We start from the raw sequence: 17,867 nt of genomic DNA on the forward strand, positions 1-17,867 counted from the left end.
GGCTCGAGGAGTGACGGCAAGTTTGTCTGAGGTGAGGGCACAGGCCTGGCAAAGACTTGTGTGTGGGTCAGACCTGCCCGACCCCAGTGCCTTACCCAAGGAGCTGCTGGCCCAGTGGGGGAGGCATTCAGGTGGGCAGAGTCAGGGAGACTCATGAGACCACTGACGCCAGGGACATAGAGCTGGCCAAGGAGCCATGGCTCACTAATGTGTTGTCTGGGTCTTCTTACCTTCAGGTCCAGGCTCCTGCATGAAGTGATGCTCCACTTTGCCTTACTCCTAGCCGTGGGGCTCCCACTGGTGGCAGCCAATGTTACCGTTGGTGCTCAGTGTAAGTATCATTCCCTCTCACTGTCCCGGAGAGGACGAGAATTCACCTGGGGCTGCTGGGGGTAACTGGAATGATTGGCTGCAACGTGGAGCACGTCTCAGCCAGCTGGGGCCTACGTTTGCTGTGTAATCAGGGCTGGGCACTAGGGCAGTCCAGGAGTAGTCATGAGCAAGGAGAGGGTTAGGATGGAAGAGCAGCTGACCGGGAACCAAAGGGGAACCTTGATGTGGCCCTTCCCCATCAGGGCCAGGCAGGAGGGGTTGTGTCCAGGGAAATCCAGGAGGAATCTGGACCCCTGTGAGTATCCAGTCTTCCTTGGTGAGGTGGGCCAGGTCTGCAGAGCATAGCAATCCCGTATGTGACCACCAGTGGCGCTCCCTGGAGCCTGTGTTGGAGAGCAGGGAAAGCTCTCCTTGTGCCTGGCCTGCCTTCCAGGAGCTAGCCTGGGCGACACTCAGACTGCATAGAGAGCTGAGCTGCGCAGGCTAGGAGAAGTCCTTGGAAGCAGAGGGGAAGGGCTGGCCATTGAGGGAGGGTAGAGTGAGCTGGTAATGGGTGGAAAAGGCGTGGTGGAGCAGAAGCCTGAAGCCTGCTTTCTCCCCTCTCAGGGACCTATAGTTTGAGATGCCATGACTGTGCGGTCATAAATGACTTCAACTGTCCCGAAATTAGAACATGTCCGTATCATGTTAGGCGCTGTATGACAATCTCCATCCGTAAGTACCTTTTTGTCATTCTGACACATTGTAGATTAGTCTCCTACCTGGATAGTCTCTGGGGGCAGGGCCAGTCTGCTTTCTTCTCTGAACCCAGCTGTTTCCCCTTCCCTCATGTCTTCCCATCTTGAGTGCGTCTCCATAGGCCTTGGTCTCAGCCTCATGATAGGCCAGCATGCATCATCTTGTAGAGCCAGGTACTCTGCAAAGTGGTACAATCTGTCCACACATCTGCAGTGTCTCCAGAGGGTAAGAGCATTGCCGGACCTCAGAGCCTCTACTGTCCCTGGTTGTGTGTGTTGACACCCCATGCTGCCTGGGCGAGTCCTCACTGGCCTTTCAATTTCTGGTAGTCTAGAGAGTGCTTCCAGCTCGGCAGGTCAAAGCAGTGGATGGGCCATGGACTGCCCTCAGAGAAATGCCTACCACACACAGATGGGAAGGCCAAGCATGAGGTCAGGGCAGAGCCTGCACTTCCAGGATACTCTTGCTTCTTCCTCAGAGCCCTCTGGCGCTCTGAGGAAGGTGCCCCGTCTCCCCAGGGCGCTAACCTGCAGAAGATGAAGATGTATGGCCAGAGGCCCAGTGACCAATGGAGCAAGCAGGGAGGGTGCAGCCAGTGTACATCATGGTGTACAGGTGGAGGCCTTGCCTGGAGCCCTGCTCAGGGCCTTTCTTCTAGCCGTTTTGTCCCCAGTTTCTGTGGTTGTGCTTGCAACTTCACATGTCATTCTGTGTTCTAAGCTTTGCGCAAAAACAATCCCCTGATTACCACCTCGATGTGATTTGGCTATGTTCCCACCCAGATCTCATCTTGAATTGTAACTCCCATAATCCCCACATGTCATGGGAAGGACCTAGTGGGAGGCAGTTGAATCATGCGAGTGGTTACCCTTATGCTGTTCTCATGATAGTAAGTGAGTTCTCACAAGATCTGATGGTTTTATAAAGGCCTTTTCCCCGGCACTTCTTCCTGCCATCATATGAAGGATGTGTTTGCTACCCCTTCTGCCATGATTGTAAGTTTCCTGAGGCCTCCCCAGCCATGCGGAACTGTGAGTCAATTAAACCTCTTTCCTTTATAAATTGCCCAGTCTCAGCCAGTTCTTTATAGCAGTGTGAGAAGAGATTCATGCACATCTCTTCTTCAGACCAACTGCTGATTTGGGACATGGGCAGGAGGCTGAGAATCTGGGCTTTGTCTCCAGAGTGGCCACTGCTGGGGACCTTGATGGCATGATTACTGCCTCTAAATGAGTCTGAAAACTATCTTTCCCATGAATCCCTCATGGGGTAATAGTTGGCAAAAAGAGGAACTTGAGTGAGATTTGCAAGGTGTGGGTGAAGCAGAGATCACTCTTCTGGAAGGTCACGATGGTTTTGTGCGGTAATGGACACTGGCGGACTACGATCTGTCCTCCTTCATGTCCACCCCATCTTCTCTACTTCTGAGCCTTTGACTGAAAGCAATTCCTAAGACGACAGCAGGTATTTGGCCACTGGCTTGCGTAGGTGATGGGTACTCCAATGGAGCAGTTTAAACATCTCTGCAAGAGCCTTACTTGAGAGGATAAAGGTACATGGCCTTTGATATTGCCATGCAAAGTTGGGCTGTTCCAGCCTGCCCCAGTGTAAGTGACCTAGCTCTGGACTGTTCCTCTGATCTTCAGCCTCACCTGACTGACTTCCTTTCTTGGCTTCCCCATGGTCATGGCAGCTGTAACACTTGTATTTAATAACTTAGACCTAGACTGTTTTAAGGGCTCCATTTTCCTGAATGAACCCTGATGGATATTAGGACAAAGAAATTGGGAATGCTGGAATGCTGGGACATTTTTCCTTCAGGAGATTTGCTGATTTCTGGGGCTGTGCAGGATGGTAAGCAAAAGACCTCTATGGAAAGAAACATAGGCAGTGTGCTGAGACAAGGGGCGTGGGTATGAGGCATATAGGAACTCTGCACTATCTCTGCAACTTTTCTGAAAACCTAGAACTATTTTTAAAATAAAAGGTTCATTTACACACACACATACACACACACACACACATTCCATAACCCCACTACCTTGTGGATTCAATAACAGAATTGCAATGTGGTTTACAATTTGAAACCCATCAGTTTAATTCACCATATTAACAAAGAAAAAGGGCAGAGATTATTGTAGATGCTGAAATGCTTTGATAAAATCCAACACCCTTTCCAAACCTCTGAGGGAAATGTCTACCATCACCACTTCTATTCCCAATGGAACTGGAGTTCTTAGGTAGTTCAGTTAGCCAAGAGGAAGGATTAAGTCTCATGGAGAGCAGAAAGAAAGAATTTATACTGCTTACTATTCATCAGAGATAACAAACTTCAAATAACAAATACCTTTAGGAAAGATCCTGGATACAAGATAAGTATTCAAAAATCAGTTTACAAAATCACTTGTCTTTTTGTACATCAAGAAACAGATTGAAAATGAAATCCAAGGAATGCTGCTCTTTAAAGTATCACAAAATCAAGTACCACAAATCTAACTGGATTTGTGCAAGATTTCAACACTCAAACTGCAGAAACACCTACTGAAGACTTAAAACACCATTAAAGACTTAAACACATGGAATTGTACTATACTTATGGACCATGAGACTCAACAGAGTAAGGATATCTTTTCTCCAGTTAACCTACAAATCCAAAAGAATTTCAGTCAAAGTCTCAGCAGGGGTGTGTGTGTGTTTTGACAAGTTGGTGCCTAATGCTTTTTGAAAATATGAAGGGCTAGGAAAGCCAAAGCAGTCTTGGGGAAAAAGAAAAAAGCTCGAGGACTTGTGCTTTGAACTATCAAGATTATTCATATAGTTTTCTTAATCAAAACAGTTTGGTGTTGGATCCTGTGGTCAGGATTGAAAAATACAACACTAGAAGAGAAATAATTCAGAAAAAGCCACATACATCTGGTTTCTCGATCTCTGACAAAGTTGACTGTACAGTGCAGTAGGTAAAGACACTTCTCTGCACTAAGTAGTGGTGGATATGTTAGATATTTGTACACAATATTTGCACCATACAAAAGAAGCAGTTTTAGGTGGTTTGTAGATCTCAGTGTAAATTTTAAACCAATAAAGTTTTTAGAGAAAAATGTAAAATGCTGTATTTGTGACTTTTAGGAATTAAGAATTTTAAAAATTGAGCAAAATAGTACTAGTCACATAAGAATGAAATTGACAGGTTGATTTACCTTTAACTTCAAAACTTCTGTTCCTAAGAAGATACCTGTGAAATAGTAAAACCGCGAGCCACAGATGAGGACAAAGCATTTCAAAACATGTATCTACTAAAATACTTGTATTCATAATATAATGAACTTCTTCCTATGAATTAATAAAAAGCTGATCATCCAGTGGAATTTTAAACAAAAGGCTTAAAGGGAATTTACCAGAAAATGGTGTCTGAATGTGTAACATATATAAGAAAAGTTGTTCAGTGTCATTCTTCTTGAAAGAAATGCAGCTTAAAACCACAACACGATAACACCACAGGAAATGACTCAGTATCCTAAAATGATCATACCAAGTGTTGTCAGGGTTCTGAAGTGTGCATAATCCCTCAGACTATAGATAAATTCAACCCAGTGTAGAAAACCCTTCGACGTTGTCTGCTAAAGCTGCATAACAAACACTGAGACTCAGCGCTTCTAAATAGGTACATAGCTAATTTAATAAAAGCTTATGCAGGCTCACCTCAAGGCAAATACAATATAACAGTATTCATTGCAGCATTGTTTGGAGTAAACAAAAACCAGAGACAACCTTAATGTCCATCAACAATAAATCGTGGTATGTTCATCAATGTAATGCTATACAATTATGAGAATGAACAATATACAACAGTGTGCAACAATAGGGATAAATTTCATAAACACAGAATAGAGCAAAAGAAGCCATCCACAAAATCAGACATAATGTATAATTTCCTTTCATAAAGTTCAAAACCAAACAGAACTAACCTATAGGTTTAGAAGCCCATACATTTCCTATCTTTGGCCTGGGCTGCTTACAGTAGTGTCTGTGTGGAAGAGCAGAGTGAAGAGTCATGGGGCTGTCGTGCAGCTCTGTGTCTGGTGCTACATGCTGAGTACTGGCTGTGGGCACTTAGGGAAAATCCACTGAGTTGTGGACTTATGGTCAGGCACATTTCTGTAGAATGTTGAACTCCAATAAACTTTTTAAGTGGAAAATAACAGAAAACAAGTGACTAGTTCGTATTCATCAGTTGTTTCTGGTGTTATAGAGGAGACAAGACCCAGATCCATGAATAGATAAATCAATTATGGTAAGTTCCAGAATAAAGTATTTGTGTAAACACTGGATAGACTTCAAGGGGAATGGAAGTAGTGATGAGGACCAAGGTATTTAACCCAGGGATTCTTGAAGGAGGTGTTAGGTGGAGCTTTGATCAGGTAGCATTGGTCAGCTGAGGCCACTGGACAAGCCCTGTAGTGAAGATTATTGATCACATTAGTCGTGATCACATTAGTTGCTATCGATAACCTTCACCAGAGGGGTTGTCCATTGGATAACATGTACCTAGTTGGAATGCTGCATCAAGTCTGTGCTGGGGAGGAGGTTGGCACCAAGGGCTCAGGAGACTGAAACACCAGACTGAGGGTCCCAGGAAGGAGTTTACCCTAAAAGGGTCTTGCCAACTGCAGAAAATCTGGATAATGCTACATTAATATGGACACCTCTGTTAAAGGTCCGTGCGATCTCTGGACCATAAGTGAAACATGACTTCTGGTCTGCATTTGATTTCTGGAGCTGTAGAATTCTTACCACAAAAAATGAACAGGACATTTCATTGTGCGTAGCTACATGACAAGGTACCATGATATTATTTTGGGAGGGCCAGAGGCCTAAAGATGGCAGCTTAGATAGAAAACTGTCTCCAGAAGTAGTTGTTCTTGGAGTGATGAGACCCGTTAGTGTACTTGGATATTCTCTCTCAGTCAAGTATTCTAAACAATATTGTCACAGCTGGGGGTATAGAATGTGTACATGGAGCTAATTATGGTTGAATGTGAGGTGTATGTGCTTCAATATTTACAAGCAGAAAATGTGAAATCAGTTATTTTCATTGCTGCTGTTTTTTTTCAGGCATAAACCCTCGTGAGCTACTTGTTTATAAGAACTGTACATTCAACTGCACGTTTCTATATGCAGCTCACCAGCCTCCTGAAGCCCCAAGAAAAATCTTCAAAACTAATAGCTTCTACTGGGTTCGTTGTTGTAATAGCATGGTTTGCAATGCAGGAGGACCTACTAATCTTGAAAGGGACATGTTACCCGATGAAGTAATTGAAGAGGAGCTTCCAGAAGGAACTGTGAGGCTGGGGGAGTCAAAACTGTTCCTGAGCTTTGCCTCTATCATAGTCAGCAATCTATTGCCATGAGGACCCCTCCTTGGAGTGTCTGACCATCTTCACCCATTCCACAGAGAAATGTTGCTTTCCATTATTCCCTTGTAAGCCAGAGACCCTTATCCACTGCTCTTCTAGGTGGCCCATTTATGGTTTGTTGTAAGAGAAAAATAAAAAAATATATATTGTTTAGTGAAGATGTTCATGAGCATTTGTTTGCCGGCATGTACTTGAGCACTCATAGTGGAGTCTCCATTCATATCTGTTCTTCCTTCCCTCGCTCTGTATTCAGGGATTACTCTGTGGTTTTATTATAGTATCAGTTGCTGTAGCTATTATTGATTTTGGTAGTTTCGTCTCTGCGCTTCATACTAAAGTTATGAGTGGGTTGCACACTGCAATTATAGCATTGCAATATTTTGGTTTGTCTGTGTACTTAATTTTACCCTGGGTTTTATACTTTCAGATATTTTCTTTTTATACATGAGTGTTTTTTTCTTTCCGTTTGAAGAGCTCCCTTTAGCATTTCTTGTAAGACAGATGTGGTGGTGGTGAATTCTCTCAGCTTTTGTTTGTTTGGGAGAGACTTTATTTCTCCTTCATATTTTAAGTACAGTTTTGCTGGATATATTATTCTTGGATGACAGTTGAGGATTTTTTTTCTGTTCAACACTTTCAAAATGTCATACCACTCACTCCTGGTCTGTAGAGTTTCCTTTAAGAATTCTGTTGCCAGATGAACTGGAGCTCCTTTATGTGTCTGCCTATTTTCTCTTGCCACTTTTAGGGTCCTGTCTTTGTCCTTGACCTTTGAGAGTTGGATTACTGTATGTGTCAGGGTAGTCCTCTTTGGGTCAGATCTCTTTGGTGTTCTCTAACTTTCCTGTACCTGAATATTTATCTCTTCCTCAAGTTTTGGAAATTTTTCTGTTACTATTTTTTGATCAGCTTCCTACCCCTGGTGCTTGCTTAACTCTCTCTTGAACACCAGTAATTCTTAGATTTGGTCTTTCGAGGTAATTTTCTGTATCTTATAGGTTATCTTCATTCCTTTTCATTCTTCTCTCTTTTTTCTCCTTTGTATGCTTTCAAATAGCTGTCTTCAGGCTCACTGATTCTTACCTCTGCTTCATTTATTTTGCTGTTGAGAGCCTGTAATGAATTTTTCAGTTCAGCGAATATATCTCTGAGTTCCAAGGTTTCTGTTTGATTTTTTAGATTATTTCAATGTCTTTGTTAATTATTTCTCATAAATTTCTGAATTGCTTTTCTTTGTTATCTTGGAGATCACTGAGTTTCCTTAAAACTACTATTTTGAATTCTTGGTCAGATAATTCACATATTGCTGTCTCTTTAGGGTCAGTTACTGGTTCCTTGCCTTGTTCAGTTGGGGAGGTCATGGCTCCCTGTTTGCTGTTGTTTCTTGTGAATGTATGTTTATGTCCTTGCACAGAAGAATTATGTATTTATTTCAGACTTCTCTGTCTGGCTTCTTTTTGTTTCTTTGTTTTTTTTTTTTGTTTGTGTGTGTCTGTGTGTGTGTGTGTGTGTGTGTGTGTTTAAAGATAGGATCTCACTCTGTCACCCAGGCTGGAATGTAGTGGTGATCATGGCTCACTGCAGCTCCACCTTCCAGGCTCAGGTGATCCTCCTACCTCAGTCTCCTGAGTAGTTCAGTCCAGCTAATTTTTGTATTATTTTGTAGAGATGAGGTTTTGCCGTGTTGCCCAAGCTGCTTTCAAACTCCTGGGCTCAAGCGATCTTCCCACTTTGACCTCCCAAAGTGCTGGGATTACAGGTGTGAGCCACCACACCTAACCTTTTTACTGGATATGTTTTATTAGAGATCTTTGTAATTTATCTGTTTCTTTTCTTTTGCTTTTTTCCTGCTAGGTTGCTGCCTCCTTTTCTGCACTAGGTGGCAACTTAAGCCCAACTTTGCCTTGGTTCTAGGCAACAGTAGAGTGCTGCCAGTCCCAAAGAGAGAGGCCCCAGTGGGATATCCTGGTCATGTGGGAAGGCTGACCAGGGCTGCATGCCTGGGAGCCTGTGGGACTTACCTCCTACAACGTAACACTGTGAACAGTCACTCTGATTTGGTGTCTCCTTTGGCTGAGTTACACAGCAGAGTTTTCAAGGGTGGGATGGGAGTCCCATTTCCCCTTTTGTCTCTGACTTTCCTCAGAGATATTTTTCCCTTCAGGCACTCCTGATGATACCCCTGGGTTGAAGCAGGGGCAGGTCTCGTGCCAGGAAACCCAACATGAGAAGGAAGCTGGCTGTCTGCCTCCATGTCACTTTGTCCAGTGTAGAAATTGGGAGTCAGGGAGAAATGTTCTGCACATTTGGTGCTGAGCAGACTGGGGAGAGGGGCATTGTGGGCATGTAAATCCCATTTTCTTACATCTGGTCTAGGAGTTTTTGTACTTTTCTGTGGCCCCAGGAACTCTCGCATCCTCATGTTTGAGTTCTGGGATATTGCTGGTGATAATCTCAGTGCTGTGTATTTGGTTTTGGTTTTCTTTGAGATGGGAGGGAAGTCAGCTTGCTTGTACACTGCCGTCATGGAAACCTGGACTTGTGTTCTCTTAGGTATATTCCTAGTAGCGGAATTGTTGGGTTCTATGGTAACTCTCTATGCAATTATTTAAGAGACTGAGACTGTTTTCCAGAGTGGCTGCACCATTTTACAGCCCCACCAGCCATGTATGAGGGTTCTAGCACTTGTTATTCTCTGATGTTTTTGATTTTAGTCTTTCTAGTAGATGTGAAGTGCCGTCTCATCATGGTTTTGATTTGCATTTCCCATATGACTGATGACATTGAGTATCTTTGCCTGTGTTTTTTGGCCATTTGTTTATCTTCCTTGATTGTAAGAGAATTTTATATACTCATGATACAAATCCCTCATCATATAGATGAGTGGCAAATACTGTCTCCCATTCTGTGGGTTGTTCTTTCACTTTTGAGAGTGTCCTTTGAAGCACACGCTTTCAATTTTGGTGAAGTCAAAACTATCTATTTTTTCTTTTGTTGCTAATATTCTTGGTGCCATGACCTTTGCCAAACCCAAGGTCAGTAAGGATTACCTCTATGTTTCCTTATAAGACTGTTATTTTTTGCTCTTATGATTAGATCTTTGATCAATTTCAGATTAATTTTCATATGTGGTCTGAGGTAAGGACCCAACTTCATTCTTTTCCACATAGTTATAAAGTTTCAATACCATTTGTTTGAAAGATTATTCTGACCCCAATGGATGGTCTTGGCACCTTTGTAAAAAAGTCAGGTGACAGGGGTGGTGCATTCCAAGATGGCCGAATAGGAACAGCTCCGGTCTGCAGCTCCCAGGGTGATCCATGCAGAAGACGGGTGATTTCTGCATTTCCAACTGAGGTACTTGGGTCACCTCACTGGGACTGATCGGACAGTGGGTGCAGCCCACGGAGGTGAGCTGAAGCAGGACGGGGCATCACCTCACCTGGGAAGCACAAGAGGTCGGGGGATTTCCCTTTCCTAGCCAAGGGAAGCTGTGACAGACTGTACCTGGAAAATCGGGACACTGCCACCTAAACAATGAGCTTTTCCAACAGTCTTATCAAATGGCAGGAGATTATATCCGGTGCCTGGCTCAGCAAGCCCCATGCCCTCAGAGCCTTGCTCACTGCTAGTCCAAGATCGAACTGCGAGGCAACAAACTTGGCTGGGGGAGGGGCGTCTGCCATTGCTGAGGCTTGAGTAGGTAAACAAAGTGGCCAGGAAGCTTGAACTGGGTGGAGCCCACTGTAGCTCAATGAGGCCCACCTGCTTCTGTAGATTCCACCTCTGGGGGCAAGGCATAGCGAACAAAAGACAGCAGAAACTTCTGCAGACTTAAAAGCCCCTGTCTGACAGCTCTGAAGAGAGCAGTGGTTCTCCCAGCATGGTGCTTAAGCTCTGAGAACAGACAGACTGCCTCCTCAAGTGGGTCCCTGACCCCCGTGTAGCCTAACTTGGAGACACCTCCCAGTAGGGGCCAACTGACACCTCATACAGCTGGGTGCCCCTCTGAGATGAAGCTTCCAGAGGAAGGATCAGGCAGCAATATTTGCTGTTCCACAGCCACTACTGGTGATACCCAGGCAAACAGGGTCTGGAGTGGACCTTCAGCAAACTCTGACAGACCTGCAGCTGAGGGACCTGACTGTTAGAAGGGAAACTAACAAACAGAAAGGAATAGCATCAGCATCAACAAAAAAGGACATCCACACCAAAACCCCATCTGTAGGTCACCATCATCAAAGACCAAAGGTAGATAAAACCACAAAGATGGGGAGAAACCAGAGCAGAAAACCTGAAAATTCTAAAAACCAGAGCTCCCCTTCTCCTCCAAAGGACTGCAGCGCCTCGCCAGCAATGGAACAAAGCTGGACGGAGAATGACTTTGATGAGTTGGCAGAAGTAGGCTTCAGAAAGTCAGTAATAAACTTCTCCGAGCTAAAGGAGGATGTTTGAACTCATTGCAAGGAAACTAAAAACCTTGAAAAAAGATTAGATGAATGGCTAACTGGAATAAACAGTGTAGAGAAGACTTTAAATGACCTGATGGAGCTGAAAGCCATGGCACGAGAACTACGTGACGCATGCACAAGCTTCAGTAGCCGATTCGATCAAGTGGAAGAAAGGATATCAGTGACTGAAGATCAAATTAATGAAATGAAGTGAGAAAAGAAGTTTAGAGTAAAAAGAAACAAGGCCTCCAAGAAATATGGGACTATGTGAAAAGACCAAATCTACGTCTGATTGGTGTACCTGAAAGTGACAGGGAGAATGGAACCAAGCTGGAAAACACCCTGCAGGATATTATCCAGGAGAACTTCCCCAACCTAGCAAGGCAGGCCAACATTCAAATTCAGGAAATACAGAGAATGCCACAAAGATACTCCTCGAGAAGAGCAACTCCAAGACACATAATTGTCAGATTCACCAAGGTTGAAATGAAGGAAAGAATGTTAAGGGCAGCCAGAGAGAAAGGTCGTGTTACCCACAAAGGGAAGCTCATCAGACTAACAGTGGATCTCTCAGCAGAAACTCTGCAAGCCAGAAGAGAGTGGGGGCCAGTATTCAACATTCTTAAAGAAAATAATTTTCAACCCAGAATTTCATATCCAGCCAAACTAAACTTCGTAAGTGAAGGAGAAATAAAATTCTTTACAGACAAGCAAATGCTGAGAGATTTTGTCACCACCAGGCGTCCCCTACAAGAACTCCTGAAGGAAGTACTAAACATGGAAAGGAACAACCAGTACCAACCACTGCAAAAACATGCCAAATTGTAAAGACCATTGAAGCTAGGAAGAAACTGCGTCAACTAATGGGCAAAATAACCAGCTAGCATCATAATGACATAATCAAATTCATACATAACAATATTAACCTTAAATGTAAATGGACTAAATGCCCCAATTAAAAGACCCAGACTGGCAAATTGGATAAAGAGTCAAGACCATCAGTGTGCTGTATTCAGGAGACCCATCTCATGTGCAGAGACACACATAGGCTCAAAATTAAGGGGTGAAGGAAGATCTACCAAGCAAATGGAAAGCAAAAAAAAAAAAAAAAAAAAGCAGGGGTTGCAATCCTAGTCTCTGATAAAATAGACTTTAAACCAACAAAGATCAAAAGAGACAAAGAAGGCCATTACATAATGGTAAAGGGATCAATTCAACAAGAAGAGCTAACTATTCTAACTATATATGCACCCAATACAGGAGCACCCAGATTCATAAAGCAAGTTCTTAGAGACCTAAAATGAGACTTAGACTCCCACACAATAATAATGGGAGACTTTAACACCCCACTGTCAATATTAGACAGATCAACGAGACAGAAGGTTAACAAGGATATCCAGGACTTGAACTCAGCTCTGCACCAAGCAGACCTAATAGACATCTACAAAACTCTCCACCCCAAATCAACAGAATATACATTCTTCTCAGCACCACATCACACTTATTCCAAAATTGACCACATAGTTGGAGGTAAAGCACTCCTCAGCAAATGTAAAAGAACAGAAATCACAACAAACTGTCTCTCAGACCACAGTGCAATCAAGTTAGAACCCAGGATTAAGAAACTCACTCAAAACTGCACAACTACATGGAAACTGAACAACCTGCTCCTTAATGACTACTGAATAAATAACAAAATGAAGGCAGAAATAAAGATATTCTTTGAAGCCAATGAGAACAAAGACACAGTGTACTAGGATCTCTGGGACACATTTAAAGCAGTGTGTAGAGGGAAATTTGTAGCAGTGAATGCCCACAAGAGAAAGCAGGAAAGATCTAAAGTTGATATCCTAACATCACAATTAAAAGAACTAGAGAAGCAAGAGCAAACAAATTCAAAAGCTAGCAGAAGGCAAGAAATAACTAAGATCAGAGCAGAACTGAAGGAGATAGAGACACACACACATAAAAAAAACCCTTCAAAAAATCAATGAATCCAGGAGCTACTTTTTTGAAAAGATCAACAAAATGGATAGATTGCTAGCAAGACTAATAAAGAAGAAAATAGAGAAGAATAAAATAGACGCAATAAAAAATGATAAAGGGGATATCACCACCAGTCCCACAGAAATACAAACTACTATCAGAGAATATTATAAACACTTCTATGCAAATAAACTAGAAAATCTAGAAGAAATGGATAAATTCCTGGACACATATACACCCTCACAAGACTAAACCAGGAAGAAGTTGAGTCGCTGAATAGACCAATAACAGGCTCTGAAATCGAAGCAATAATTAATAGGCTACCAACCAAAAATAGTCCAGGACCAGAAGGATTCACAGCCGAATTCTACCAGAGGTACAAAGAAAAGCTGGTACCATTCCTTCTGAAACTATTCCAATCAATAGAAAAAGAGGGAATCTTCCCTAACTCATTTTATGAGGCCAGCATCATCCTGATATCAAAGCCTGGTAGGGACACAACAAAAAAAAAGGGAATATTTAGACCAATTTCCCTGATGAACATCGATGCGAAAATCCTCAGTAAAATATTGGCAAACCGAGTCCAGCAGCACATCAAAAAGCTTATCCACTAAGATCAAGTTGTCTTCATCCCTAGGATGCAAGGCTGGTTCAACATACACAAATCAATAAATGTAATCCATCACATAAACAGAACCAAATACAAAAACCACATGATTATCTCAATAGATGCAGAAAAGGTCTTTGACAAAATTCAACAGCTCTTTTTGCTAAAAACTCTGAATAAACTAGGTATTATTGGAACGTATCTCAAAATAATAAGAGCTATTTATGACAAACCCACAACCAGTATCATACTGAATGGTCAAAAACTGGAAGCATTCTGTTTGTAAACTGGCATAAGACAGGGATACCCTCTCTTACCACTCCTATTTAACATAGTGTTGGAAGTTCTGGCTAGGGCAATCAGGCAATAGAAAGAAATAAAGGGTATTCAGTTAGGAAAAGAGGAAGTCAAATTGTCCCTGTTTGCAGATGACATGATTGTATATTTAGAAAACCCCACCGCATCAGCCCAAAATCTCCTTAAGCTGATAAGCAACTTCAGCAAAGTCTCAGGATACAAAATCAATGCACGAAAATCACAAGCATTCTTATACACCAATAACAGACAAACAGAGAGCCAAATCATGAGTGAACTCCCATTCACAATTGCTTCAAAGAGAATAAAATACCTAGGAATCCAACTTACAAGGGACGTGAAGGACCTCTTCAAGGAGAAATGCAAAACACTGTTCAATGAAATAAAAGAGGATACAAACAAATGGAAGAACATTCCATGCTCATGGATAGGAAGAATCAATATCGTGAAAATGGCCATACTGCCCAAGATAATTTATAGATTCAATGCCATCCCCATCAAGCTACCAATGACTTTCTTCACATAATTGGAAAAAACTACTTTAAAGTTCATATTGGAACCAAAAAAGAGCCCGCATTGCCAAGACAATCCTAAGCCAAAAGAACAAAGCTGGAGGCATCATGCTACCTGACTTCAAACTGTACTTCAAGGCTACAGTAACCAAAACAGCATGGTACTGGTACCAAAACAGAGATATAGACCAATGGAATAGAACAGAGCCCTCAGAAATAATACCACACATCTACAGCCATCTGATCTTTAACAAACCTGACAAAAACAAGAAATGGGGAAAGGATTCCCTGTTTAATAAATGGTGCTGGGAAAAGTGGCTAGCCATATGTAGAAAACTGAAACTGGATCCCTTCCTTACACCTTATACAAAAATTAATTCAAGATGGATGAAAGACTTAAATGTTAGACCTAAAACCATAAAAACCCTAGAAGAAAACCTAGACAATACCATTCAGTACATAGGCATGGGCAAGGACTTCATGACTAAAACACCAAAAGCAAAGGCAACAAAAGCCAGAATAGACAAATAGGATCTAATTAAACTAAAGAGCTTCTGCATAGCAAAAGAAATTACCATCAGAGTGAACAGGCAACCTACAGAATGGGAGAAAATTTTTGCAATCTACCCATCTGACAAAGGGCTAATATCCAGAATCTACAAAGAAGTTAAATTTACAAAAAAAAAAAAAATCAAACAATCACATCAGAAAGTGGGCAAAGGATATGAACAGACACTTCTCAAAAGAAGACATTTATGCAGCCAACAGACACATAAAAAAATGCTCATCATTTCTGGTCATCAGAGAAATGCAAATCAAAACCACAATGAGATACCATCTCACACCAGTTAGAATGGTGATCATTAAAAAGTCAGGAAACAACAGGTGCTGGAGAGGATGTGGAGAAATAGGACACTTTTACATTGTTGGTGGGACTGTAAATAGTTCAACCATTGTGGAAGACAAGTGTGGCAATTCCTCAAGGATCTAGAACTAGAAATACCACTTGACTCAGCCATCCCATCATTGGGTATATACCCAAAGGGTTATAAATCCTGCTGCTATAAAGATACATGCACACGTATGTTTATTGTGGTACTATTCACAATAGTAAAGACTTGGAACCAACCCAAATGTCCATCAATGATAGACTGGATTAAGAAAATGTGGCACATATACACCATGGAATACTATGCAGCCATAAAAAAGGATGAGTTCATGTCCTTTGTAGCGGCATGGATGAAGCTGGAAATCATCATTCTGAGCAAACTATCGCAAGGACAGAAAACCAAATACTGCATGTTCTCACTCATAGGTGGAAACTGAGCAATGAGAACCCTTGGACACAAGGCGGGGAACATCACACACCGGGGCCTGTCATGGGGTGAGGGGCTGGGAGAGGGATAGCATTAGGAGAAATACCTAATGTAAATTACGAATTAATGGGTACAGTAAACAAACATGGCACATGTATACATATGTAAGAAACCTGCACGTTGTGCACATGTACCCTAGAACTCAAAGTACAATTTAAAAAATGTCAGGTGACCATAGATGTATGGTTTTATTTCTGGACTCACAATTTTGTTCTATTGATCTATATATCTGTCCTTGTGCCAGTATTTCACTGTTTTGATTATTACTACTTTGTAGTAAATTTTTAAATTGGGAAGTGTGAGTCTTTCTACTTTATTCTTTTTCAAAACTATTTTGGCATTTGTGGGTCTCTTGCAATTCCATATGAATTTTATAATCAGCTTACCAATTTCTACAAAGAAGAGATTCTTTGGGGATTCTTTGAGACTGTGATAGGGATTGCATTGGATCTGTAGATTGATGTGAGGAGCATTGTCATCTCAGCAACATCATGTCTTCTGACCCATGAACATGGATGGGATGCTTTTTCAGTTATTTAGATCTTCAGTTTTCTTCAACAGTGTTCTGTAGTTTTCAGAGCGTAAGTGTTGAACTTCTTTTGTTAAATGCGTTCCTATGTATTCTATTCCTTTTGATGGTACTGAAAATGGAATTATTTTCTTAATTCCTTTTTCAGATTCTTCATTACAAGTAGAGAAAATACAAATGATTTTTGCATATTGAGCTTGTATCCTGAAATCTTGCTAAACTACTTTTGTTAGAAATAGTACTGTTTTTACTGGGCTTCTTAGGATATTCTATATAAAAGATCATGTGAAGTTTGAAGAGAGGCAGTTTTACTTTTTCTTTTTCCATCTGGCTGATCTCTGTTTATTTTTATTGCCGACTTGTTCTGGTTCGAACCTCTAATACAGTGTCGAATAGCAGTGGTGAGCAGATGTCCTTGCTCCTGATCTAACTTAGGAGGAAAGTAGTTAGCTTTTACAATTAAGGGGGAAGTTAGCTGTGAGGTTTTCGTAAATGTATTTTATGAGGTTGAAGAAGCTCCTTTCTATTTGTAGTTTGTTTAGTATTTTAAAATGAAATTGGTGGTAGATTTTTCAGACGCACTTTCTGCATCTATTGAGATGAGGATGTGATTTTTGTTTCTTTATTCTGCTGATACGGTTTATTGCAATCATTAATTTTGAAGGTTAAACCAACTTTTCTTCCTGGAATAAATCTCACTTGTCCATGGTGTATACTTCTGTTTATATATTGCTGGATTCCATTCACTAGTGTTTTACTAAGGGTCTTTGAAGGAAGCTGATGGCGGGGTGGGGTCTGTGTAGGCCCAGAGAATTTGCCAGGGCAGAGGAGATGGGGCTGGGACAATGCAAGGCGCCAGAAGAGGACTCCCACTTTCCCCACCATCCTCAAGGTATGAACACACAGGAGGGATATTCCTGCAGACTCCCCCAAGGAGTGGCGTTTGCATGCCCCGAATTCTGTGCTCCGTCCGTGTCTTCCCACTCATTGCCCTGCCCTGCCTGGCAGCCACTCCACCTTGCTGGCCCTGGCTTGGTTTCTCTCAAGGAAGGTTTGCTTGCTGACAAAGTGTCCTCCTAGCCGTATTGACACACACCACCTCATGTGCCTCCATGAGATGCACCTCTGTGAATTTTGACCTTCTTCTAGTCCACACCACTGCCTCTGGGCAGCTCCCACAGTCCTGACTCCTTGTAGATGTGGCAGGAAGTCTTCAGATCCCCCCTGCATTTGATTTTTCCTTTGCGTGTCTGCTCTGAGCCCTGCTGGATCTCCCTCTTGGTCCTCACAGACACTGACGAGCTGGCAAGCACCCTCTCGTCTGCAGCCCCCCACAGTGGAGGTGGGGGAGGCCACGCCCACTGATCAGCACTGCTGGGACCAAGTCTGTTGGAGCAACCAGGTTGTCCACACGTCGCTGTGCCACACCACTGATCTGGGGCCTCCAGACTTGGCATTCTGCTGCCTTTTCCTAGACCCTATCTTTGAGACGTCACAAACACTCCACCCAACCCAAGCCCTGCCACACAGGCAGTAAGTCCCACCTCCTCCACGTTCACAGAGACCAACCTTCCCACCTCCCCAGCACAGGCACCCACACCCAATG

General features: G+C 42.4%; 1 protein-coding gene across 1 annotated transcript; it reads left to right on the forward strand.

The window, feature by feature from the left end:
* Window positions 1-236: 236 nt before the first annotated feature.
* On the forward strand, window positions 237-6,582 carry GML (glycosylphosphatidylinositol anchored molecule like). Its single transcript, XM_005564195.4, has 3 exons — window positions 237-331; window positions 940-1,047; window positions 6,184-6,582. Exons 1-3 carry the CDS (start codon window positions 259-261, stop codon window positions 6,477-6,479), a joined length of 477 nt encoding a protein of 158 aa, XP_005564252.1. The 5' UTR covers window positions 237-258; the 3' UTR covers window positions 6,480-6,582.
* Window positions 6,583-17,867: the final 11,285 nt, after the last annotated feature.

This window comes from Macaca fascicularis, chromosome 8 (assembly GCF_037993035.2).
Source record: "Macaca fascicularis isolate 582-1 chromosome 8, T2T-MFA8v1.1".
Classification (NCBI taxonomy): domain Eukaryota; kingdom Metazoa; phylum Chordata; class Mammalia; order Primates; family Cercopithecidae; genus Macaca; species Macaca fascicularis.

Bases quoted from the DNA above. Each gene is read 5' to 3' on its own strand.
- GML (XM_005564195.4), top strand. From the start codon at position 259: ATGCTCCACTTTGCCTTACTCCTAGCCGTGGGGCTCCCACTGGTGGCA. The intron at 332-939 runs GTAAGTATCATT...CTCCCCTCTCAG, and splicing joins TGTTACCGTTGGTGCTCAGT to GGACCTATAGTTTGAGATGC. The intron at 1,048-6,183 runs GTAAGTACCTTT...GTTTTTTTTCAG, and splicing joins CTGTATGACAATCTCCATCC to GCATAAACCCTCGTGAGCTA.